This window comes from Pan paniscus, chromosome 3 (genome assembly GCF_029289425.2).
Source record: "Pan paniscus chromosome 3, NHGRI_mPanPan1-v2.0_pri, whole genome shotgun sequence".
Taxonomy (NCBI): domain Eukaryota; kingdom Metazoa; phylum Chordata; class Mammalia; order Primates; family Hominidae; genus Pan; species Pan paniscus.
Window position 1 is genome coordinate 183,129,080 of NC_073252.2, and position 26,263 is coordinate 183,155,342.

A 26,263-nucleotide genomic window follows, 5' to 3' on the forward strand; every position below is an offset into this window, starting at 1 on the left:
ATTTTGGAAGGCCAAGGCAGGTGGATCACTGGAGGTCAGGCGTTTGAGACCGCCTGGGCAACACGGTGAAACCCCATCTCTACTGAAAATACAAAAATTAGCTGGGTGTGGTGGCGTATAGCTGTAAGCCCAGCTACTTGGGTGGCTGACGCACGAGAATCACTTGAACCCGGGAAGACGGAGGTTGCAGTGAGCTGAGATCACGCCACTGCATTCCAATCTGGGCAAGACAGCGAGATTGTGTTTCAGAGTTAAAAAAAAAAAAAAAAAAAAAAAAAAAGGCCTTTGGTTTGCATTAAAGAAACCAATCTTAGTAGCCTGAATTGACCAGAGGTGACCAAAATTATTTAAAACACATAGGTATAAGAATGTGGGCTCTGGAGTCAAACTGACTTCAAATTGCTGATTTACCTCCTAATAATTACATGACAAGTTAATGGACCTCCCTAAGCCTCAATTTCCTCTTCTGTAAAATGCAGATAATACCTATGAGCGTTAGTCTTGAGGCACAAGTGCTCAATTAATGTCAATTTGTAATTTAATAAACTGGAATAGACGTTAGTGGTTAATACTTTCTCATTTGTCGGCCTTTCTCTATTTCACATCACAGCTGCATGTGTATCACACACTGCCCCCAGACTGAACTACATATAGTGCTCTCAATACTGGAAGATATTTTACACTTCTTAGAAATACTCTTCCCTTCCTGGACTCCTTAGCAAACTCTTACCACTCAAGATTCAGCCCACACATCTCTCATCTATTCGCTCACTTACTCATCATCCAACGTTTTTTTTAACACTCGCTGTAAATGGCATCCGCGTTCTGGAAACACATCTACCAGCAATTAAAACATGTAGAATTAGCACTGCTTAGGAGAACGCCTATAAAATATGCATCTTAGATCATCTTCCGTTTTAGAAAATTGATCCCACCTGCTACACGCCTGGTGAAACACCAGTTACTTGCCAGTAAGATATTGTCCCCCAAATGTACTTATCCTGTTTTTGTGCATTATAAGCTTTGTTCAGTTTATAGTTTCTAGGCCCATTACTAAAGATAAGTCAGATATCCAGCTGAGATACAACTTTTTTTTCTGAAAACAATGTGAGCAATGGACAGGTACGCTGTGATTAAAGGGAGAAAAGCTGTAACGACTCCCCAAATTTCCTTTCCTTATGAAATTTACGTATGTAACAGGAAGTTAAAAAATAACTACCACTTAATGCATACTGAACAGAATCTTGTTTCAAAGAAAAGATATGAAATATGGAGGCACTTTCACCACACAAATATCCCACTACATATGCTAACTGCAGTATTTATGTTCAAAACTCTAAGAACGTGTCTGATACCCTTTATTAGTTAGGAATTCCTGAAAATGAACTTCTGTGCAAACCTGAAGCTTCAACACATGTGTTTTAAAAAGCAGTGCTTATTGAATTGATAAACAAAAGCAAAATTGGCAATATCAACGTGTGCTCACCTCACAAATCTGACAACAGTATCTCTACACTGCCGTTCTTTAAACATCATTAAAAAATATTGTGAATAGTTTATTAAAAATGTGGAATATAAGAACGATTCTATATATTTGAACACACATTTATGTTCAAATATTCATATGAATAAAAATGCTTAAAACTACCCCTTGGGTAACTAACAACATAAACTTGCGATTGCAAATTTTATGGCTTTTACTACAAAACAAAAAGTAGAATGAAAAGACCACTTATCTTTAGAGGACAAGCATGAGCTTGTCTTCTAACAGCACAACAATAAACGTATTTATTTCTCCGAGCTTTCAAAGGCATCAACAGAAAAGAATCACTAAAAATGTAGGGGAAAAGAAACACTCGGCTGGAGCTTTGGTTTCTAAGCAGATCCTTCTGGAAAGACGCTTAGGGAGAGTCTAGGGAGCAGCTCTGACGTCAGTAGCTGCCATCGGAAGTCAGGTCATGTTCTACAAAAAGCAGTGACGCAGGCCCGACAGCACCCGCGGGGCCGGACAGCGGCTTCACCAGCCCCGCGGGTCCGAATCGCACGCGGCCGGCTCCGCTCTCCCGGGAGGAGAGCCCGGCGTGGACCAGCGTGACGACCCCAGCGTGCTGCGGCCTCTCCCCGAGGGCCCCTCCACAAGGGTCCCTGCGCGGGCCGGGCTCGGCCGTTGCCACTCGGGACAGCCATCCCCTCGAGTTCGCGCTCGCCGTCCCTGCCTTCACCTCCCGGCTTGGGAGGCGGGCGACTGCGCGCGAGGTAAAGGAACTTGCGTTCCCCGGCGCCGAGGCGGCAGCAGCGCAGTGCACAGCGGCTTCTGAAGGCGGCGTCGACGGGGAGCTGCGTGTGGCTCCCGGTTTCCTGGTTACGTGCGCGCCGGCAGAGCCAAAACCTGCAGCCGAAACTCCCGCTTCTCCGTAAGGATTAAAGGGCGGGCGCACTACCGGGAGACGTGTCAAACTCAGCGCGCCTCATGGCGGCCACGGAGCCCCACCCGCTTCTCCAGTCCTCTCACGCCCACTGACTTACCCTGCGCACGCGCGCTGAGGCTCCGTGGGGCCGCCGTGGGCCCCGCCCCGAGGTGGGAGGGCCTGACGCATCCACAGCTGGCCAATCGGCGGATGGCCTCGCGCGCCCGCCCCCTCCTCCTGCCCCCGGCGCCGGGCTCCACGTGCCAGTGTTTGTGTACGTGCGGCCGTGGCGGGGGCTGGACAGGGTCCAGGTCGTTGAGGATTAGGCTGCTCGGGCGTAACCGGAGCTGGGGCGCGGCTGCCAAGGGCCGGCCCGGAAGTCCCAGCGGTCTTTAAATTCTCCCGTGCTAGGGCCGGCCTGCGCATTCTTACCTGTCGGGGTGCGGCGAGTGTCTCACCGCTCTGCACTTCCAAGGACTCTTGTCATCTGCCTTAGGCGGGAAATGCTGTTGCTGGATTGCAACCCCGAGGTGAGATTCGGGCTCACAGAGCCCGAGCTTTTGTCCTGCAGGCTCAAGCTTCTAGATTCGTCTTCTCGTTAATGCGGGGACGGACCACTGGGCGCTGCCTGGTCAGAGCTGGTTGTGAAGGGCGGGGAGGTTTCCAGCCCGGAGGGGCGCGGGACTGGACAAAGGTGGGAAGGGTGCTGGATCTGTTCTCTTCCTGCAGGTGGATGGTCTGAAGCATTTGCTGGAGACAGGGGCCTCGGTCAACGCACCCCCGGATCCCTGCAAGCAGTCACCTGCCCACTTAGCCGCAGGAAGCGGCCTTGCTTGCTTTCTTCTCTGGCAGCTGCAAACGGGCGCTGACCTCAACCAGCAGGTAACTAGGTAACTGTTGCTGTGTACAGCCGTCCCCTCCAACCCAGACACATTTCTCAGACGCCAAGAGTTGTTTCAGCTGTTAAAAACATGTCTATAGCAGCGATGTCCAACAGAAATATAATGCAAGACACAGATGTAATTTAAGAGTTTTTTTCCAGTCTTGATGTGAGGACATGAGAAATTTCAAGTTTTTAAGTAGCCACATTAATAAACGAAACATGAAATTTTAGTATTTGACCCAATTTGTCCAAAATGTTATCAGTTCAATATGTAATCAAAGCAATTGCTGATTATTTTAGATTTTCTTTTATTCTGTGTCTTCACAATCTGGTGTGACAGCGTATCTCAAATCAGACTAGCCACATTTAAAATACTCTAGCCTTAAGTGGCTGTTGACTATCATATTGAACAGCACAGATCTAGTTTATTTCAAAAGAAGTAATTGCTACATTACCAAAAGTCTCCCTGCAGCAATTGAAATACTTAGGAGCTATGTCCACAAGCATTCTAATTTCCTAAAGAATTTTCTTACTGTAGTTTGCATCTTCCACTGAATATTAAAGCATGGTGAATTTTAAATTGTAAACTTTTCTGGAAGAACTCTTTTTATTTGCTTACATTTTAATGTATGTGCATATGGCTACACGTTTTTATTTATTTGAGACGGAGTTTTGCTTTTGTCGCCCAGACTGGAGTGCAATGGCGCGATCTCGGCTCACTGCAACCTCTGCTTCTTGGGTTCAAGAGATTCTCCTGCCTCAGCCTCCCTAGTAGGTGGGATTACAGGCACGCGCCACCGTGCCCGACTAATTTGTGTATTTTTAGTAGAGACAGGGTTTCACCATGTTGGCCAGGCTGGTCTCGAACTCCTGACCTTAGGTGATCCGCCTGCCTCGGCCTTCCAAAGTGGTGGGATTACAGGTGTGAGCCACCGCGCCCAGCCACACGTTTTTATTAATGAAAACGGTATGAAAAAGCAAACTAAAAGAACTAATCAAAAATAAAAAGCTTTTGCAGCTTACCGAGGAAAAAAACAAAAATAAAAAGCTTGAATTTAAAAATTAAGTCCAAAGGAGATTTTTAGAAGGTTCCATACTGAAATGAATATGCAAGCATAGTACATTTCTATGTTTCAAATTAGCCCATGGAGTTGGCTATCCCTAATGTAATCACTAAAAGTATCTAGAAGATCTAAATAAAGGAATGATCATTTCAGAGCATATGCTAGAATGCTTAAGTTATAATAATAGTCCACTAGTTACTTAATTATGCATTCCTGAAATGTTGCACTTGCAAACGATTATCAGTAGTGTTTTTAATTAGAATAGATGTTGATGCAGGTTTATATGTATCAAAAACACATGACTTCTTAGTCTTAAAAGTGACTAAGACTTCTTATTTCTGAAAACAAACCCAAAACCGGAACTGAGAATGAATATTAACAAAATAAACCCACGAAAAGTTTGTGTTCTCTGCCAAAAAAAAAAAAAAAAAAAAAAAAAAAATTCCCTGTCCAGTACAATGCAGTTCTAACTAGCTTCCTTAAATAGCTAATATTAAATGTCACTCATCAACTTCCACAAAAAGTGTTTTTGGGAGACTCTAAAATGCACTGTCTTACCTTAAGGATGTTTTAGGAGAAGCTCCACTACACAAGGCAGCAAAAGTTGGAAGCCTGGAGTGCCTAAGCCTGCTTGTAGCCAGTGATGCCCAAATTGAGTGAGTATGAAAACAGTGGCTTCACATTTTATGTTTTCTTGGATTAAACTAATCAGACTCCTGAAGCTTAGTTACATGTGCTTTTAAAAATAATGCTTGCCTAATTGATAATTTAGTGTTAATCATTTAAATGTTAACTTAGGTTGTTGGTGCTATCGAATAATACTCAGTTCCAGTAAGTAAAAAGTCAGATCCTGAGCAATCAGAGGTGCAATTTTGTTCATTATGACTGTATCCTACTTCAGTTTCGGTTCAGGAAAACCCATTCTATAGTTCCCATTGACTACCTTTGGGTACTCATACACTGTATTAAACATCAGATAATTCTAACATTCATTCAGAACTGGAATGCCCGCTCTATGCTGGATTCTGTTAGTTGCTGAGGATACAATAGTGACCAAACATGCAATTTCCTTATGCATCCTTTACCTCTTCTGTTCTGCAACCAACATTTGTATGAGCCCAAAATTCCCTTGTAAGATATAAAAAAAAGACTTAAGTTCAATGTTTCATTTCACTCCGTTTTTATCCTGTTTTCAGTTTATGTAATAAGAACGGGCAAACAGCTGAAGATCTCGCTTGGTCATGTGGATTTCCAGACTGTGCCAAGTTTCTTACAACAATTAAATGTATGCAGACAATAAAAGCAAGTGAACACCCTGACAGGAATGATTGTGTTGCTGTGCTCAGACAGAAACGGAGTCTTGGAAGTGTAGAAAATACCAGTGGGAAAAAGAAGTGCTGGTAAGTAACTCAGAGCTGCTGCTTTTTTCCTCCCGCAGTGATCTCGTTTGCATAGCATTTATTATTCCATTTAATACTGACACTCGTATTTCTAGTAGTATTGTTTCATTCTCATTAACATTTTAATACTGGTTATACTTACCAGAGTCTAGAGACCAAAAATGGGACTGCATGGTGGAAGTTTGGGGATAAAACTCTTTTTAAAAAAAAGTTTTTAATGTTAACGTTTTTTTAAAAACAGATGTCACGTGGGTTATGAAGAAGTCTGAAGAACGCCTTCATTTCATGCAGATCTATAAGCTCCTGCTTTTGGCTTTACCATATGTTGTGTCTAAACTCCTGAGAAGGAGGAAAAACTTTCTTCCAAGTGAAGATCCATTTAAGAACACATGTATTTACATGCCTATAATATGCTGGTTGTGTATGCTTTGTCTTTTAAGTTATTAAAGGAATGTCTAAAAAATACATTCTCCGTGCAGTATTTACAACCTTTGAAAAAGGTCATAATTTAAATCGTCAAACTAGAACCAGGATTTAATGTGAAAACTTAAACTGATTCTTTATTCACAAATTTATAATACCACTCTACTGCAGTCTTTGACTCCAAGATATTTTAAATCATATTTGGTCGCTGAGGAAGACATAAGTTATAGTATGCATCCTTGTTCCAAAAATCTGGGCCCTTCCATCCGCACCAGCCCTGGATAGAGAAGACGGGAAAGGAAAGCCTTTTACAAAGTTACAAGATTATGTCATGGAAATCGTGACATCAGGCTCTGTCAGCAGGACCTTGGAATAAGACTCTAAATGGCTTTATCATTCAAGGATTTGAATTCCTACTAGCATAGAAAAGTAACGTATCTTACCCTTTAAGGTAGGTTTTTGAACTTTTAATTCTATGTATGTAATTCATCATAAAAATCATTAAAAAAAATTTACTTGTAACTGTTATTCCAGATACCACAGTTTACTGATTCTGAGATGTATAGTTTTACCACTTGCAACTGATAGCATGTGACAATTGAACTAGCAGTCTGTTTTTCTTAATAGTCCATAAAGGACTGTAAGAGACCATTCAGTGGCATCTTAGGATTGAAGTACTGTAGTGAGAAACCTCAGCTTGCCCCCTGCCTGGCACTCTGTGCCCTTTCATTTTCAAATTCCAGGTGTTACTCAATTCTACTTCCCATGTTTCATGTCAGTATTAATCCTTTTTGCCAGCAGAGAAAATTACTTTCAAGCAAAATCTCATTTAGAGTATGAAAATTTCTCAGATTTCTCCTAGGGCCACTGAGTTATTTTATTAAAGAAGAAAACTTGAAGGAAAAGCCAATAACTGGTCTGTATTATATGATTCTTAAATGCTTTGAGAAATCCTTGCAAGGAGGCTGAGACTCTGAAAATACCATGAAGTGAGTGACAACCAGCGGTCTGACTCCCTCCTAATAAGATACACATTGTCAAAAAACAAGATAAAAGTAAAAAATCCTCTACCAGTCCTAGGTAATCCCCCACTCTCCCTAGGTAACCAGGATTCTATTAATCATCTCATTTTTTCAGCAAAACTTTCTCTATTAATTTAATGTCCTAAAATCTGTTCTCTTAACAGACAGAGAAAAAAGGCTCATTCTGTTTTCACCTTTTTTTGATCCTTTTACACATGAAGGCCTTGTCCAGGTAACCAGATCCAGATTTTTTAAAGGAGAAATGGGTAGAGAGGGTGTCAGAATGGGATTGCATAGGGACATAGTGCATAGGACATGCTTCTTTCCTGTGAGATGACCAGCATGGGAACTTCAAACAGGAAAGCACCACAAGAAGGCAAAGAGGTCAGGCAGAGATGGAACTCTCCTCTGGCCTCCTGGGTTCCTGGAGTCAAGTGAATCGATAGTTTTAATGGCAGGACCTTGGCTGCACAGTTTCTTGTGTATACAAATAGAGCAAGGAGGTTGCTGCTGTTGAAAAGTTCTATAGAAATAGAACTAGCAAAGATGGAGATTGCAATTCTCAGAGAAAGAAATCAGGGACAATCCCTTACTCTAATTGTTCAGAAACCTTATCTAGATAATGCCATGTAGTGCAGAGCCCCTTGAGTCAACCAGAAAAGAGAAATTTGATGATGAAAATAATTAAGGCTTCTCCCTGCCTTTAAGAAAAAATCTAAATGCCTGGTTCACAAAGACCACCCTTTCTGACTCAGCTTGGTGTGTCCTTCCAGCCTCACCTCTTCGCCTGGCTCTGGACGCACTGATCTACCTGCAGTGCGGCTTTCACTGTTTCTACAGGGCAGGGGCCGCCACAGCACCAGCCTCGTAGAAGCACCTGAGATACCATTTTTTTTTTCTCGAGAGTCCTTTTTGCACTCTCCTTCTCTGTCCTACCCTAAAGGTTTTAGCTCCCGAAAAACCTCGTGTAATACTAGTGCTTAGGACAGTGCCTGGCACTTGTTAGGTACTTTAATAAATACTGAACGGAATGAACACCTTGCTACAGAACAAGAATATTGCTACTATATTCAGTAAGATACATGCACCAGTCAAAAAACCTTTTATAGACTTCAAATTCCAAATGCTGTGAAAGAGAAAAGGAAAAAAAAAACACTTAAAACTGTAACAACACATTTCTAGCCTATTAGTGTTTATACCCTTATCATAAACAAAAGACTTGAGTAAACTGAGGATATAACAGAGTTGGACTACACACATTAAAAACTTTTTTTTGAGCTGGAATTTCACTGCTGTTGCCCAGGCTGGGGTGCAATGGTGCCATCTCAGCTCACTGCAACCTCTGCCTCCCGGGTTCAAGTGATTCCCCTGCCTCAGCCTCCCATATAGCCAAGATTATAGGCGCCCACCACCACACCTGGCTAATTTTTGCATTTTTAGTAGAGATGGGGTTTCACCATGTTGGCCAGGCTGGTCTCGAATTCCTGATCTCAGGTGATCCGCCCACCTCAGCCTCCCAAAGTGCTGGGATTACAGGTGTGAGCCACCACGCCTGGCTTAAAACTCTTTAACATATTACAACATTTTATCTTTAGTTTATAGTTTAAAAGGTTGTTATGTATTCTCTGCAATTTCAATGTATTTGGCAGCGAATATAAATGCTACTTAAAATTCAGGTTAATTATGTTTTACAATAATTTCTCCTAAAGACTTGGTACTGAGTTTTCATATGTGAGAATTAGTTGCCTATGAATTAACAAACTTTTACCTCCTTTATCTGCTATTGTAAGTAAGAATACTCTTAAATATGTATCAACTTCAAACCCTTTATAGAATGAGATTAGGTTATATGTAAATGAATTAAAATTAGTCAAGCCTCCATAATGTCTAGCACACTGCTTAGCTATCTTTTGGTTAATTCTAAAATTTTAAAAGTTTATATATTCTGCTCATCTATTTTAAGACATTGATAAACTTTGATATATTTGTTTATGAAAGCTCTAAAATCTCCAAAGGAATATATTTATGAGTGTGTGTCCTATTATTAATTTTAATAGCTGAGAAAGTTTCTATAAACCTAAATTTTGTCTTTTGCAATGTGCTTTGTTCTTGCACATTCCCTATACGGAGACGGCTACTTACAACAGCCTCAGAAGGCCTCCACACAGGGAGATCTCTGCCCTCAGCTTATTGTCTTTCTGTTACCAGCCAGTTTGTGATCCTTCATTTCTAGCTTCTTTGCCTTTTGTCTCAATTTGTGTTAAATGGATACTTACCTTTTCCAAAATAACTTGCAGGTCTTCAGCACCGGTATAATGTGGATCTAGAATCAGAAACTTTATCTGCCCTGTAATCTCATTCCATGCAACTCCTAGTATTGTGTGGGCCAAAACTCCTCCCCCTATAGAAGAAAAAACAGGAAATAAGAATGAAGGCATAAACAAATGTCAAATGCCTATTCAATTTAAAAAGACAGATGTGGTGGCTCACACCTGGAATCCCAGCACTTTGGGAGGTGGGTGGATCCACGAGGTCAGGAGATGGAGACCATCCTGGCTAATGCAGTGAAACCCTGTCTCTACTAAAAAAATACAAAAAAAATAGCTGGGCTTGGTGGCAGGCGCCTGTAGTCCCAGCTCCTGCTGAGGCAGGAGAATGGCATGAACCTGGGAGACGGAGCTTGCACTGAGCCGAGATCATGCCACCGCACTCCAGCCTGGGCAACACAGCAAGACCCTCAAAAAAAAAAAAAAAAAAAAACATTACTTTGCTTATTAACTGATCTAAAATAGCATTAAAATGGACTACCCTACACTATAAAAGACACAATGTCAGATATACTCTGAAAGGATAAAATTACATCTTTAACACAAAAGATACAATCATATCTATAATCACATACAATTTATATTCTACATTCACATCCATATAATTACCTAAAATGGATTTAGAAAGGGCCATAAACTCCTCCCAACAGAGTAACAATCTGCTGTAGTGCCTCTCTCAGCAGATGGTCCTGCTGCCTCTGAGTACCTCCAGTGATATAGGACTCCACTCATTAAGTTTTTTGTTGTTTTTTTTTTTTGAGCTAGAGTCTCATGTCACCCAGGCTGGAGTGCGATAGCGTGACCTCGGCTCACTGCAACCTCTGCCTTCCAGGTTCAAGCAATTCTCCTGCCTCAGCCTCCTGAGTAGCTGAGACTACAGGCGCACACCAGCACACCCAGCGAATTTTTTGTATTTTTTTTTAGTAGAGACGGGGTTTCACTGTTAGCCAGGATGGTCTCGATCTCCTGACCTCGTGATCGACCCACCTTGGCCTCCCAAAGTGCTGGGATTACAGGCGTGAGCCACTGCGCCCAGTCTTTTTTTTTTTTGAGACAGATCTTGCTCTGCTACCCAGGCTGGAGTACAGTGGGCAATCCCGGCTCACTGCAACCTCCACCTCCCAGCTCAAGCGATTCTCCTGTTTCAGCATCCCAAGTAGTTGGGATTACAGGTGTGTGCCACCACACCCAGCTAAATTTTGTATTTTTAGTAGAGACAGTGTTTTGCCATGTTGGCCAGGCTGGTCTCGAACTCTTGGCCTCAAGTGATCCGCCCGCCTCAGCCTCCCAAAGTGCTGGATTACAGGCATGAGCCACTGTGCCTGGCTAGAAAATGTATTTTAAAACATAAGCTCATACAATCAGGAGTCAGGCGTGAGCTACTGGGCCCGGCCTACTCATTAAGTTCTTTCTGATATTTTGCTGACATCAGCCTACCTCCATTTCTCTTTTTTTTTTTTTTTTTTCTTTTGAGACAGTGTCTCACTTTTGTAACCCAGGCTGGAGAGCAGTGGATCTCTTGGCTCACTGCAGCCTCCTGGGCTCAAGCAATCCTCCCACCTCAGTCTCCTGAATAGCTGGCACTACAGGCTCACATTACCATGCCAGCTAATTTGTGTATTTTTTTTTTTTTTGGTAGAGATGCGGTCTGGCCCATGCTGGTCTTGAATTCCTGGATGCAAGCTATCCTCCTGCCTCGGCCTCCCGAAGTGCTAGGATTACAGGTGTGAGCCACTACGCCCAGCTTCCACCTCCATTTCTTACACACTAGTCTCAGCTTGCCTTCTGTCATCACAGAACAGGTCTTGTTCTTCAAAGAATTAAGCATCTTTAGATCAGCTAATCCAATCTTCTTATTTTACAAATAAAATCCACAGAGGTAAGTAATTGCAAAATCTCACAAAGCCAGCCCAGTTATGACAGAGTCATGACTTACGAAGCTCAGCTGAGTGACCGTTTCCTCTTTTTAATACTGTTCTCAGCTCTTTAAATGTTTGAACATAGCTACCATTTCTCAGCCTTTACTTCTTCTGGTTATTATAATCTTTTTTGTAACCTTTAAGCCACCTTAGAAATTTTTTTCAATATCCAGAGATCCATACATATGGTGTAAAAGTTAATTTCAAAATTTTTTAAATGACTGATTTTATGCAACATTAAATATTTATATCAATGATAAGTTTTACATACTACTCACTCTACCAAAAACAATGTCTGAAACAGCTTACCGATCATAACTGGAGTTCCTTCACTTTGGAAATGATTAGCCAGTTCCCGTCCTTGAGAGGCAATTTCTGAACCTTGGCTAGAAAGAAACCATTTTCTATCAGATGAACTACTTCCAACACTACGGTCAAATAATGAGCTAGGAGACAATGTTTCCTACTTTCTTGTTTTTTCGGGTGTTACTGAAAAAATATATAAATGTAAAAAAATTAAGTGTTAGGGAACTGAGAGCAATTAAACTGTGCAATTTAAAGCAACATAAACTCAAAATACTTAAGGCCACCAAGTGTGCTAGATAAGAGGCTAAAAGACCTTGATTTTCTGCTTCTTGAACTGTATAAAGGAGGCCTGGGTTTTTAACATGAAGTTAAAACATCACCTTGGTGCTCAGGGAGTTCTTATGGATGGATTAATCAGAAGAATGAGTGTTAAGTCCTGGGTTCTTGCCTTCTTGCTGGTAGACTTCTTAGTCTGTATTTCCTCATCTTTAAATTGGGACCCAAAACACTGACCTGTCTACATAACAGAGGAGAGTCTAGGCCTAAAATACATGTCTGTGAAATCAATGTGAAAACTGCAAAATGTTTTCAAGTGCAACATACTATTTTTAGGGAATCTCAGAATTTTTACTTTTGAAAAGAGAAAGATAGATGGGATAATGAAGGGAGGTATTTTTTGGGGGAAGGTGCCCGGTGGTGCTAAACCTTAGCTCTTGCTTAATGAGGAACGTATGTTTTAATGTACCAAAACTATAACTTTTAAAAAAAGTTCTTCACTACTTAAGTCTGTCATTGTTTTTTATTATTATTATTTTTTGAGATGGAGGCTCGCTCTGTTGCTCAGGCTGGAGTGGAGTGGCGCGATCTCAGCTCACTGCAACCTCCGCCTCTCAGGTTCAAGCGATTCTCCTTCCTCAGCCTCCTGAGTAGCTAGGATTACAGACGTGCGCCACCATGCCCGGCTCATTTTTGTATTTTTAGTAGAGACAGGGTTTCACCATGTTGGCCAGGCTGGTGTCAAACTGCCAACCTCAGGTGATCCACCCACCTTGGCCTCCCAAAGTGCTGGGATTACAGGCATGAGCCACTGTGCCCAGCCAGTCTGTCATTTTTTTACCACTGATTTCCATAACCACTGGGGAAAGGATAAAATTACATCTTTAACACATAAAAGATAGAATTATACAATGAGGACAATGTTACTGTAATTAACAATAGAAAATGTATTTTATTTGTTTTTTGGCTTTTTTTTTTTTCTTTTTTAGAAAATGTATTTTTCTGTTTTTTTTTTTTTTTTTTTTTTTTTTGAAAGGGAGTCTCGCTTTGTTGCCTGTGCTGGAGTGCAGTGGCATGATCTTGGCTCACTGCAACCTCCGCCTCCTGGGTTCAAACGATTCTCCTGCCTCAGCCTCCCAAGTAGCTGGGATTACAGGCATGCGCCACCATACCCAGCTAATTTTTTTTGTATTTTTAGTAGAGACAGGGTTTTGCTCTGCTGGCCAGGCTGGTCTCAAACTCCTGACCTCAGGGGATCCACCCACCTCGGCCTCCCAAAGTGCTACGATTACAGGCGTGAGCCACTGCGCCTGGCTAGAAAATGTATTTTAAAACATAAGCTCATACAATCAGGAGTCAGCTAGTTATGGTCATAGAAAATAATTAATTTATATTTTCTCATTTTAATATTAGAATTATGGTTAAGATCATTGGAAAAGACAAAATGAATACATTATTTGAACACATTACTAGATTATTAACATTTTAGGAAGAAAAAGAGCAGGAGGTAAACAAAAAGGTCAGTCATAGTTCAACATTTGAGTTTTGCCTTTTAAGACTTTTTAAAAGATTGGAGCATAAAGAAACTGCTAATATAATTTTTATGACTTTACTCAACGTTAATATATTTTTAAGTTTTCCTCTTGTAGGCTAAAATTAGGCCTAAATAATACAAGTATACATTACATCACAAAGTTTATTCATAAAATCAGAGCCTTCCAAAAAAAAAATGAAAAAAAATTAAGATTAAAAAATGAGATTTATAAAGCAATGTGTAATAAGGAAGAAGGAAAAGGAGTAAAAAGAAATAAGGGAAGATACCATTTTTTCTATTATTTTAATTAAAATGACAGACTGTCACTTTGAAATGATTTATCTAATTTCTTAAAGTGTGCTTACCTGACAAACAGGATTTTTGACGTTATACCGATCAATTGGTTTAGTACCAGCTGCACCTCAATAGATCCAATCCATTGCCGCGATCCAACAAATGTTGCTGGTTTGTCCCCGGCATCGACTAGAGCCTTGATGTATTTAAAAATATAAAACATCCATACACAAGACAGCTATTAAAAACGATGTTTAGGGCATTTTCCCTGATTACCAGTACAAGAATATTTTTTTCTTCAAAACAGAAATAAGTCTGCACCATGAGGTAACAAAAATTATCAATGGTATATTAAGGGCTAATGAAACATACAGTTGATTATAAATTAAAACGGTATGTTCTGTACCTGCTGAATTTCTCTGTGTGTTGGAATGGACCTCTCTGTGTATCCCTGATGTTTGAACCAAGAGCAGATAGTCTGCAGAGATCGATAAGCACAGCCCCAGCCATTGTCATCTATGCGATCCTGCATATAATGATGATAGCCATATATGCCCTGGACCACATAAATCTATATACAGAGAAGAAACACAGTAAAATATTAACTTAGGATAGAAGTACATATTCTATATATACTCCCGAATTATGTTTAATGTTCTTAGAGTTAGACTGTTACTTTAGTTCCTTATAAAAATGCCTTCACAGATCTATGGTTTAACATTATACCTTCTTGGCTTTTTATTTGAGGTTCAAAGTCCTTACCACAGGGCCCAGCAGGACCTACCTTCTGGCCTCCTCTCCAATTTCATCTCCTAAACTTTTCCCTATTGCTCCCTCTACTTTCGGTTCCCATATACCAGGGGCAGTATGACCTTGGAGCCTCATGGTTCTCTTGGCCTGGAACTCTCTTTTCCCAAATTAATTGTACAGCTTGCACTCTTACTTCACTCAGGTTTCCATTTAGATGTCAAAGGTCTTCCTTGACCATCCAGTCTACAAACGGCCCACTCATTCTCTCACTACCCCACCCCCTGCCTCACCTGTCATCTCTGTCCTCTTTATGTTTTTATTTTTCAAAGTATATCACGACTTGATATACTTTAAATGATACATTACTTATCATTTAAAAAATATCTGCCTACTTACACTAATATGTGAGCTCAGTGAGTACATACACTGTGTCTTATCCATTTTTGGGCCCAAGCTTCTACAACACGCCTGGCACACGGTTAATATAAATGCTGCTGAATAAATGCTGAATGAATGAAGGAAGGAATAAAGGAATGAACAAACAAATGAAGGGTCCATATCATGGGACACAGGAAGAATGTGTCTAAATTTATAAACCTGCTATGATTACAGCCCAAGTATGTTATTTGATGACTCTAAGTTAAGGGTCAAAAAATAAAGATAAATAAATTACTAATATCATATAAATTCTTACTTATAGTGCTAAGAATGTATATGTCTTTTTTTATTAAAGAACTGGGTTTTTGTTTTTATTTTTTTGAGATTGGGTCACACTATGTTGCTCAGGTTGGTCTTGAACTTCTAGGCTCAAGTGATCCTCCTGCCTCAGCCTCCTGGCTGAGGATTACAGTTACACACCACCATGCCTGGCTCCAAACTGATGATATTTTTAAAAAATTAAGTGAGAGGAGATAGGGGCAAGATAGAACCAACCCTCACCCAACAATTAGAGAATATATATTCTGCCCAAGCACAGATAGAAAAATTTATAACTTGACCATTGTGACAGGCTGAAAAGTGGCTCCCAAAAGGTATATATGTCCTAATCCCTGGAACTTGTGAATGCACCCTCTGTGCCAAAAAGTAAAAGAAAAAAGGAAAGCAAAGGTATTAATAGACGTGATTAAGGATCTTAAGATGGGGAGGTTATCCTGGATCCTAGTGTGCCCTAAATGCAATCACATATATTCTTAAAAGAGAGGGGCATAGGAGGAGAAGGTAATGTGACTGAGGAGGCAGAGATCGGAATGATGGGGCCACAAACCAAAGGATGCTGGCAGCCATCAGATTAAGGAATGGATTCTCCCCAAGAGCCTATGGAGGGAAGGTGGCCCTGCTGACACTGTGATGTCAGCCCAGTGATACTACTTTCAGAACTCCAGAACTGAGACAATACAGTTTTGTAGTTTTAAGCCATCAAATATGTTATTATTTTTTAGGGAACAAATACAAGTTTCAATAAATTTCAGAGTTAGTTTCACTTAGAATTCTTTCTGACCAGGAGGCAAGAGTCAGAAACCAGTTAAAACAAGAAGAAAAAAAAACAAAAAAGAAAAATAAATTCTGACATATTTGGACATTAACAAACACTTCTAAATAATACATGGACAAAAGAAAAACCATAATAGAAAAATATAAAAATACTTAGAAGTGAACAAAACTAAAATCCTTCAAATTAAACCTATAAGATACACTAAAAGCAGTGCTTTGCTTGAAATTTAAAAGCTTACATTAGAAAATAAGAAAGCTGTCCAGGCACGGTGGCTCATGCCTGTAATCCCAGCACTTTGGGAGGCCGAGTGGGTAGATCACCTAAAGTCAGGAGTTCGAGACCAGCCTGGCCAGCATGATGAAACCCCGTCTCTACTAAAAATACAAAAATTAGCCAGGCGTATGGCCATTGCCAGTAATCCTAGCTACTGGGGAGGCTGAGGCAGGAGAATTGCCTGACAGGGAGGCAGAGGTTGCAGTGAGCTGAGATCATGCCACTGCACTCTAGCCTGGGCAACCGAGCAAGACTCCATCTCAAAAAAAAGAAAGATTAGGCCGGGCGCGGTGGCTCACACCTGTAATCCCAGCACTTTGGGAGGCTGAGGCAGGCAGATCACGAGGTCAGGAGTTTGAGACCAGCCTGGCCAATACGGTGAAACCCCATCTCTACTAAAAAATACAAAAATGAGCTAGGCGTGGTAGCACGCTCCTGCAATCCCAGCTACTTGGGAGGCTGAGGGAGGATAATCGCTGGAACCCAGGAGGCGGAGGTTGCAGTGAGCCAAGACTGTGCCACTGCACTCCAGCCTGGGCAACAGAGCAAGACTCCATCTCAAAAAAAAAGAAAGAAAGAAAGAAAGAAATATTAGCAATAAGCTAATATGTCCAACTTAAGAAGTTAGAAGAAAGACAATAAATCAAAGAAAGCAAAGAGCAAAAAAAAAAGAAAGTAAAGAGCAAAAATTAATAAAATCAAATACAGAAGTTATAATAGAGGGGGCCAACAAAGCCAAAAGTTTTTTTTTTAAAAAGACACAAGGCATAAAAATGATATGAAGAATGAAAAAGAAAATATTATTACTACAAGATATATTAAAACCTAGGTAAATAACTTATAAAAATCAAAAAGTCCTAAAGCTGTTACCAAAACTAAATTGGTTACTAAAAATCTTCTCACAAAGAAAATGCTACGCCAAAATTGTTTTACAGGCAAGTTTTACCAAATGACCAAGGAAAGATCATACCACTCTTATATAAACTTCTCTAAAAAACTAAAAAAGGAACATTAACCTAACTAATTTAGTAAACCAGTATATCACTAATAAAAAAACAAAATAAGAACAGTATGAGAGAAGAAAATTATAAGCCAGTATCATTCACGAACATAGATGCAAAAATCGTAAAATATTAGCAAATGGAATCCAGAGGGGAATAAAAAATAATGAGTCATAACCAAACCGAGTTTATTTCATGAATGCACATCTATATTGTTGAGAGATTTGTGCCAAAGTATTTAAGGGTAAATAATATATCTATAATTTTCCTTGAAATGGTTCAGAGGGGAAAAAAAGAGGGAGAAATGAAGCAGATATAGCAAAATGTTAACAACTGTTGCACATATGTATCGAGAGGTACAGGAATGTTCATTGTCTAAACAGCAAAAAAACTTGGAAAAAATCATAAAGATAACTAACTATGGTTAGACAAAATACCAGAGATGTTTGATATGTAATATTGAGTGAAAAAGCAAGCTGCAGAGACTACGTACAGAATGATACCGTATTTATAAAAGTCAGAACTATGCAATACTAAGAGCGACATTGCTGAGACTGATATGTAACATATACGCTGAAACTACTTTTTAAAAAGGAAGGAAATGATGAACACAAAACCCATAACAGTTCCTCCTGGAACTGTGTCGAGGAGGCAGAGGAGTGGGTAGGGAAAGAGCACAGACTGGTAAAGTTTTGCTTCTTAAATCAGGGAGGAGCTCCCTGGTATTCACTTCCCCACTGTACTTTACAATTTGCGTATGTTATATGTACATATCAAATATTACATGATAAATGTGTAAAGTATATATTTTTCTTACGACCTTGTAATACAGATATAATGAACCTATTTTATTGTCAAAAAGCAATCAGTACTCATTCAATACCTTGTGTGTGTCCAGGTTCTTCTAAGGAACTGTTCTTTTTGTGAGGAACTTTCTATGGAAGCTGGCTGGCCCACACCTTTGCAGGTGATCTGCTGCCCTGAGTACACTCTAGTGACCAAGACCACAAGTGGGCCCCTAACTCATCTAGGGTACGTACTGTATCATATATGCATTTTTTTAATTCTTAAGATTTCCTCAAAAGTCCTGGACACTCAGAAGGTATTAATAAATGCCACCATACGATAGCCAAGTTTTCTTTCTCTTGGGAATCTGAACTGAGAGGTGCAGAGTTAGCCAGGCAGCCAGGAGCAGGCAATGCAGTTGGAATGAGGCATACACTGGGCAGCTGAGGAAGAACAGGAAAAAGTGACACGCAAGCTGAAAGAGTGAGGATACAGAGGGTATGAGGCGGAGCAGACAGAGTAAAAGTTAAGAACAGGCCAGTTAGGATCACAAGCATACACAGAAAGCAATAGCAATGCCACCAAGGTATCCACGGAGTCCTTGAGAGAGACTGAAGACACCTGCTAGTCACAGGGCTGCTGTTTCTAAGAGGCCCAGCTCTACTGGTATTCCTAATCTTGGATGCCTTATAAGGTCCTTTCTCACTGGCCTCCATGTATCCTTAAAGTAACCCTTCCACCACCCTCCGCCAATTCACTCTTATTTGAGCTACCTTTAGGGAGGATCTATCCCTGGCAACCGGGTATATGTTACATAGAAAATAAGTCTAGTTCCTCATTAGACTTATCCTACAGTGGCTGGGCATGGTGAATCATGCCTGTAATCCCAGCACTTTGGGAGGCCTACATGGTGGATCACTTGAGGTCAGGAGTTCACGACCAGCCTGGCCAACATGGTGAAACCCTGTCTCTACTAAAAGTACAAAAATTAGCCAGGTGTGTTGGCAGGTGCCTGTAACCCTAGCTACTGGCCAACATGGTGAAACTGTGTCTCTACTAAAAGTACAAAAATTAGCCAGGTGTGGTGGCAGATGCCTGTAACCCTAGCTACTGGCCAACATGGTGAAACCCTGTCTCTACTAAAAATACAAAAATTAGCCAGGTGTGGTGGCAGATGCCTGTAACCCTAGCTACTGGCCAACATGGTGAAACCCTGTCTCTACTAAAAATACAAAAATTAGCCAGGTGTGGTGGCAGATGCCTGTAACCCCAGCTGCTCAGGAGACTGAGGCAGGAGAATTGCTTGAACCTGGGAGGCGGAGGCTGCAGTGAGCTGAGATCACACCATTGCACTACAGCCTGAGTGACAGAGCGAGACTCTGTCTCAAAAAAAAAAAAAAAAAAAAGATTTATCCTACAGTGTGGTTTGGGTAGACTATGCCCTTAATTAGCATGATTTCTCAGGTTCAGAATGAAAAAAAATGGGACAAGCCTTTAAAGAAATAAGAGAATTTTAGTAAGATAAATGTGGTATGTCTACCTATTACTAACTTTTCTAGACCATTTTTAATTACTGCTATCTTAAGCAATGTCTGTTAACAGAGATGGGTGATAAATCATGTTTTAGGAATGAATACATAATGAATCAAGTCTCCTACTGGGTACCAACAAAAAACAACTAATAACATTACTGATCAGGCGACTCCCATAAATAATTAGTTAAACTCACCATACCAGTCTCCATGTTAGGTGGATTAAGGTAAGTATGTGGATTTCTAATGTAACCATCTTTGTATGGCTCATCTGGAAAGTGATAAGCATTAGACCTTTTGAAATAGGGTCTGTCGTGAGGCAGATTGAAGAGATCATGTAACTCCTAAAATAAATCAGAATCAACAGAAAAAGAAAAAATGTTGGTGATTTAGATTCCTAGTCAATAAATAAAGATGTTATTAAACATGGAAAATTATATATAGGTTATAAAAGTTTCCAAACACTTATGGTTTAATTCACTAACATCAAAGATGGTGAAAACTGAACTAAAACCAAGTAAGATTTATTTTCGTTTACGTCTGTATCTGGGTAGAAACTGGAAGGGAACAGAGAAAAATGAATATAAATTGTTAGAGTAAGAGAACTAATTTTAAAATAATTATTTATTATAACACAGTCTGTTAAAATACATCCAGGCTAAAGACTGGTTTTGAAATAGCCTTGTAAATGAGTAAATTATAATTAACAATAATTATATCAAAGTATTTTGCAAAATTGTGTCGAGTGCCTTACAAATATTTTATATTGTAAGTGGTAGTGATTAAACTACAGAGTAGAAGTTAGTGGTCTAAAGCCAACCAATATGGCAGGAAAACAAATACACATATATGTTTAAAATGTGTTATTTTCCCAACTATATAAAAACATGTAATAGGTACTTTAAAAAGTTTGACATGTTCTTTACCATATCTTGTACTCCAGTGGTTTGAAAAGATCAGCTCCTGTAGCTATTGCTTCTACAAACCAAGTCACCTCCACATACAGAGGGTCAGGGTATTCTCTCTCTCCCTAAGGACAGAAATTAGGAAGATGCTCCACGGTCTAATTTGATAGGTTCTAAGCGAGTCCACATATCAAAAAGATGCACTCCAAAACCAGTCATGAGTAAATCTCATTACTTTGAATGCTGGTCATGTTTTCTCCAAAATTCCTCTAATAAAGCCCAAATAACCTTACTTGTGGAGTATTACCATAAATCCTATTCAGAATTAGCATAAGTTATCATTTTCCTTCCCTAACTGTAATCTTGTCTCTTTCACAAATCGGGAAGTTACAGAAATCTGTTAATACCGGCAACTTTAGGCATGTAAGCACCATTTCTATATTTCATTATGGAAAAATATTAAAATTTCACAGAATATATGAACCACACCGAGCATTTAAAATTAAAATGTTACATATAGGTTCAACATAACATTTTGTCATTAATACTACTTAAAGTTTCATGAGAACAGAAATTAAATAATGTGTAAAATGAATAGTCTAAATTCCACACTTTTAAGTTAAATCACAAAATACCTTCCATTTAGTGGAAATATATAATTAAATACAAAATGAATGACAGTCATTATTGTTTTTTCTAAGAATAGATGAACTGGTTTTACCTTCCTATAGGCCTGCAGTTGGCCATCTGGTATTCCTGAAGGATATGAAATTGTTACAAGATTTTTTTTCCCTGGTAATAAAAAGTGCAGTGGTTCAGGGACCACAATAGATGTTCCTTTCATATATTTCAAAATACATTTTTCCATGTCAGTTAGTTGATTATGAATTGCATCAACCAGGAGTTTACGAACTCTGTGGAAGGAAATATATAAGTGTATTAACAAAAGTTATAGTGACTACAATAAAGAAAAGTACAGAGCTAATATATCCTTAATATAGTAAAAAACTTGATTGGACCAGGTTTGCTAAAGGAAGTCTGAATTATACATTATAAAAGAAACTGTGTATTTGCTCTTTGTGGATAAAGGGGAATCCTCCAGGTTTTAGCATGCTACCCTACTTCCTCCAAATAACCATTTAATTAATAGATGGCTCTTAGGTTAATAATAAACAAGGAGAAAATCACACCTTAGGTATACCTACAGGATATACAAACATGGGTTTGGGGAAGGGCCCTCATTCAAATGTGGCAGTGGTACTATAAAAATACTTACTTTCCCCATGTTTCTTCTGGAGCCACAGATATAACTGCATCGACAGGTAAAGTCATATTAACATAATGGTGTCCTCCACTTTCCCTTTCAATGATGGGCGTTACAGCTGCCAGGGAGGTTGACATTTCCAGCATAAGATCTATATTTACTATTTGATGCTATATAGATAAACAGTAATAGTCAACTTGTAGGACATTAAACACTAAATATAAAAAGTAAAAAGACTTTTCAAAAGTGTATTTTTTATTAAGAAAAAAATTTAAGACTAGCCAAGTACAGTAGTGAAAAGGGGGAAAGAGTAGAGAACAAGGAGTTCAATCTGTAACTGGCTGTGAATGATCAACTGAGATAACTCACTACCCTCAGACCAGCCAGTAGAAGGACTTTTAAAGGACAGAATATAAAGCTGTACTACAGTAAAAAGATTAAAAGCACAAATATTATTTTAAAAAGAAATTATTTTCTGCTTCAAAATAACATGGGGAGAGGGATTAAGAAGTAAAGATGAAATCAGACTGGCCACGAATAAACGTTAAAGCCACGCATAGGTTCACTGGGGTTCGTTACATGATTCTCTCCACTTTTGTACTGATTTAAAATGTTTAGAAAATCAAATTAACATAAAATGACCACACACCAAAGGAACTTTTAAACATATAACTATATACCCCTGGTCTAATACATAAATAACTATAATCAAATACTGAACTCTACTTTGTAGGTTTGATTTTTACAGGGGTATGAACAATTGTGAAATTTACACTAAACTTATTTCGCAAAATACTGAGGATCCTGGGAGTCAGACTTCTCACTGGGAAAAGGTCAAGCACTCTAGGGTTGAAGTGGAACTGGAGGTATCAATGTGATTTACACAGATAAAAATGAACGTGTTATATGTGTGTGTGTGTGGATAGTATAAAAGTATAAAAGTGTGCGCCCATGGAAAAATGACTGATTCTCCAGCTAGAACAGAGAAAGCGCATGTTGCACCTGGTACATCTGATGGAAAAAAGTAGGAAGTGCCCAAAATTACAATGTTAGAAAGGCGCTGGGGCCAGCTTGAAGAAACTTCCATTGGCCAAATCTTGGAAAATGTGAGCATCAAAATAACTAATGATAGTACCAGATTATAAACCACTGCATAAAATAAGCATCTATGGCAGATAATACAAAAGGAAATGACAGATTTACAAAAATCACCACTTTGTAATCACCAGATTAATATTGGATTCTGGCAGAAATTATCAACGGATGCTAAAAGTGGTGGGTCAAAATCTGACGAGGACTAAAGTAAGATACATATGTAGTTTCTTCCCACAAGATACTAATTATAAGGGAAAAAATAGTACCTTTACCATGGAGAAAACTGGTGGATACCATCTTAAGTAAGTGAAGTTAACCTCACCAATAATAGGAACAGACTGATAACTGTCTCTTTCATACCATGTGCTGAGGACACAACATCACTTCTGTGGTATTCCTGCCAATAGTGCATGACCTAACTCTAATAACAAGCAAGCATAAAACAAATCCAAAAGGAGGGACAGTCTTAAAAAGAACTCACCTGTACCCCTCAAAATGTCAAGCTCCAATTACTGGTAATTTTCAAATCATTGTATCCAGCCCACAATTATTTTATGCATTCTACATCTGTAAATCTAACAGCTCATCTGTACATCTTACTGAGGTCTTAAACATGGCCCAAACCAACGTCATGTCCTCCTCACCTTCCATCTTTACCCACACAAGAAACTGATCTTGCCAGTTAGTTTCCAAGCAGAATCCATTGTATCCCTAAATATCTCTTGTATCCAATCCCTCTTCTCTATTTCCATAGCTAGTGGTTTAGTTAGGCCTCTTCCAAAGAGGCCCATGCCCACCTCTCCAGCCTTATGTCCACCCATTCTTCCTCTACCAGCCTGGAAACACTGTCGTCACATTAACTTCGTACAACTTCGTGCCTTGAAGAAGCATCTCCATTTTCTATCTTCAATATCTGTTAAAGTTTGTGGCACATGGCAGGTACTCAGTAATATCAGTTCAAAAATCAACAGAACCCAGCCGGGCGCGGTGGCTCACACCTGTAATCCCAGCACTTTGGGAGCCTGAGGCAGGTGGATCGCCTGAGGTCAGGAGTTTGAGACCAGCGTGGCCAACCTGGTAAAATCCCGTCTCTACTAAAAATACAAAAATTAGCTGGGCATGGTGGCAGGCGCCTGTAATCCCAGCTACTCAGGAGGCTGAGGCAGGAGAATCACTTGAACCCGGGAGGCGGAAGTTGCAGTGAGCCGAGATCGTGCCACTGCACTCCAGCCTGGGCGAAAAGAGTGAAACTCCATTTCAAAAAAAAAAAAAACCACACAGAGACACACACACGCACACACACAAACAACAGAACCAAGAGTAGTGTGAAGAAAAATAAATCATTTACTATTTGTCTTATGTGGCACAATGTGTCACTTTGTCATGATTCAGAATGCGATTTAATTTAAGTAATTTATAAATGTATTTAGGCTGTTTTATTTTTGTGGGAGCAAAGAAAGCATTATAAAAAAACCCTTTTGAGATTATGTATTATAATGAGACAAAAACTTAGATAAGTAAGACAAACATATAACTTTTGGCAAGTCATTTAATCTTTTTGGACATCAATATTCTGACCTATGATAATAGGGTTAGATTAAATTATTTCTAAGATTGCACTCAGTTCCAAATCCAAAGATTTAACATTTTTATCAGTACAGAAGACAGATGGTTTGCTTACCATGTCTGATAACTTTTTGTCCTTCTTTCTCATGAATTTTCGTTTTATATCTTCTTCTGGCTCAAATCTAAATTTTTAACACACAGACATTTATAATATGAAATGATGTTTTGAAAACATTTCTAGAAATCTTCAAACATACTCACTGAATAAAGCGCAGTATGTTCTTACAAGCAGAAGCATCAGTCAGTTCTCCAGGAATGGTGTTTATGTCACTGCTAGGCCATATATACACTGAACTGTGGCAAATTCTGAACACAAGGGCGTTTGAAGACAGCTTAGTTGACAGGTCACTCAACACATGTTTCAGTGCCTTCTTGAGAAAAATTTCTAAATTAAAAGAATATAAATAGAAGTTAAGAAAAACAAATTTTTCAACATGAATGGTTCCAAACATACACAAAAGTAGAGCATAGTAAAACTCTCAATACCTATTCCCCATATTCAATAATAATTTCAAATTTTTTTGCCTGTCTTTTTAAAAAAGTCTGTGAGACAAAATTCACAGACCATCAAATTCATTCTTTTAAAGCAAACAATTTAGGGCTTTTAGTATATTCATAAGGTTTCATAATGATCACTAATTCTAGAACATTTTCATCACTCCAAAAAGAAACCCTGTACCTACCAGCAGTCGTTTCTCATTCCCCCTACTTTTCTCTAACTGAAAATTTTCTGATTTACCTCCTACATCTTTTCTTTTTTTTTTGAGATGGAGTCTCGCTCTGTCGCCCAGGCTGGAGTGCAGTGGCGCGATCTGGGCTCACTGCAAGCTCCGCCTCCCGGGTTCACGCCATTCTCCTGCCTCAGCCTCCCGAGTAGCTGGGACTACAGGTGCCCACCACCACACCTGGCTAATTTTTGTATTTTTAGTAGAGATGGGGTTTCACCACGTTAGCCAGGATGGTCTCGATCTCCTGACCTCGTGATCCACCCACCTCGGCCTCCCAAAGTGCTGGGATTACAGGCCTGAGCCACCGCGCCTGGCCCTCCTACATCTTTTCTAATTTGCACATGGTACCCCATGGCCTGGTGGGTGTGCTGGAACACAATATCCAAGTTTAAATCCCATTCAATCCACTTACTAACTATATGATCTCACAGTTTTTATCTCTCATCCAGCTTCCTTTGCAAAATGAAAAGAATTTCAGCATACTACCCATGGCAATTATTAACCTACTTTTTTCTTTATGGATTTGCCTGCTGTGGACATTTCACGTAAGTGGAATCACACATTACGTGGCTTTTTGTGTCTGGCTTCTTTCACTCAGCTTAATGTTTCATCTGTATTGTAGCATGAATCAGTACTTCATTCCTTTTTATGGCAGGATAATATTCCATTGTGTGGATACACCAATTTTGTTATTCATTCATAAATTGATGCACATTTGTTTCCACTTTTTGGCTATCATGTATATGCTGCCATGAACATCTGTGCGTAAGTTCAGTTTCTGTGTGGATGTGTTTTCAATTCTCTTGGGTGATCACCTAGAACAGAATTTCTGAATCACATGGCAACTCTCTATTTCACACTTTCAGGAACTGCCAAGCTGTTTTCAGCAGCCACACCATTTTATATTCCCATCAGTAATCTATAAGGATTCCAATTACTATTAAAACAATGTATT

General features: G+C 39.5%; 2 protein-coding genes across 7 annotated transcripts in view; one reads left to right on the forward strand and one right to left on the reverse strand.

The window, feature by feature from the left end:
- ANKRD37 (ankyrin repeat domain 37) lies at positions 1-6,700 on the forward strand. 4 transcript variants are annotated; one of them, XM_055112069.2, is made up of 6 exons: positions 72-2,414; positions 2,820-2,938; positions 3,138-3,290; positions 4,920-5,011; positions 5,552-5,755; positions 5,997-6,700. In XM_055112069.2, coding segments are annotated over exons 2-6 (477 nt in total). In that variant the 5' UTR covers positions 72-2,414; positions 2,820-2,911; the 3' UTR covers positions 5,998-6,700. The 4 variants fall into 4 exon arrangements, with proteins under 4 accessions (XP_034815416.1, XP_063460103.1, XP_054968044.1 ...); XM_034959525.3 differs by lacking the exon at positions 5,997-6,700 and having other exon boundaries at positions 1-2,414; positions 5,552-5,759; XM_003823479.7 differs by having other exon boundaries at positions 72-2,938.
- Positions 6,289-26,263, reverse strand: part of UFSP2 (UFM1 specific peptidase 2) — a 25,891-nt gene continuing 5,916 nt past the window's right edge. For 2 of the 3 annotated variants that reach the window (XM_003823473.5, XM_034959522.3), the window contains exons 3-12: positions 24,782-24,965; positions 24,636-24,702; positions 21,872-22,029; positions 21,317-21,509; positions 19,888-20,034; positions 14,263-14,427; positions 13,928-14,052; positions 11,756-11,832; positions 9,477-9,601; positions 6,289-6,455 (exon numbers count right to left, since the gene is read on the reverse strand). In XM_003823473.5, the coding sequence (XP_003823521.1) occupies positions 6,369-6,455; positions 9,477-9,601; positions 11,756-11,832; positions 13,928-14,052; positions 14,263-14,427; positions 19,888-20,034; positions 21,317-21,509; positions 21,872-22,029; positions 24,636-24,702; positions 24,782-24,965 (1,328 nt within the window). In that variant the 3' untranslated portion in view covers positions 6,289-6,368. Of the gene's footprint in view, positions 6,456-9,476; positions 9,602-11,755; positions 11,936-13,927; positions 14,053-14,262; positions 14,428-19,887; positions 20,035-21,316; positions 21,510-21,871; positions 22,030-24,635; positions 24,703-24,781; positions 24,966-26,263 lie in introns of those variants that run through there. The other variant, XM_063604028.1, reaches the window with a different exon arrangement.

What these genes read in the sequence shown, in the direction of transcription:
- ANKRD37 (XM_034959525.3), top strand. Translation starts at nt 2,912, where the DNA reads ATGCTGTTGCTGGATTGCAACCCCGAG. An exon ending in TGCTGGATTGCAACCCCGAG is followed by an intron (nt 2,939 to 3,137) that starts GTGAGATTCGGG and finishes CTCTTCCTGCAG; the next exon opens with GTGGATGGTCTGAAGCATTT. An exon ending in GCGCTGACCTCAACCAGCAG is followed by an intron (nt 3,291 to 4,919) that starts GTAACTAGGTAA and finishes TCTTACCTTAAG; the next exon opens with GATGTTTTAGGAGAAGCTCC.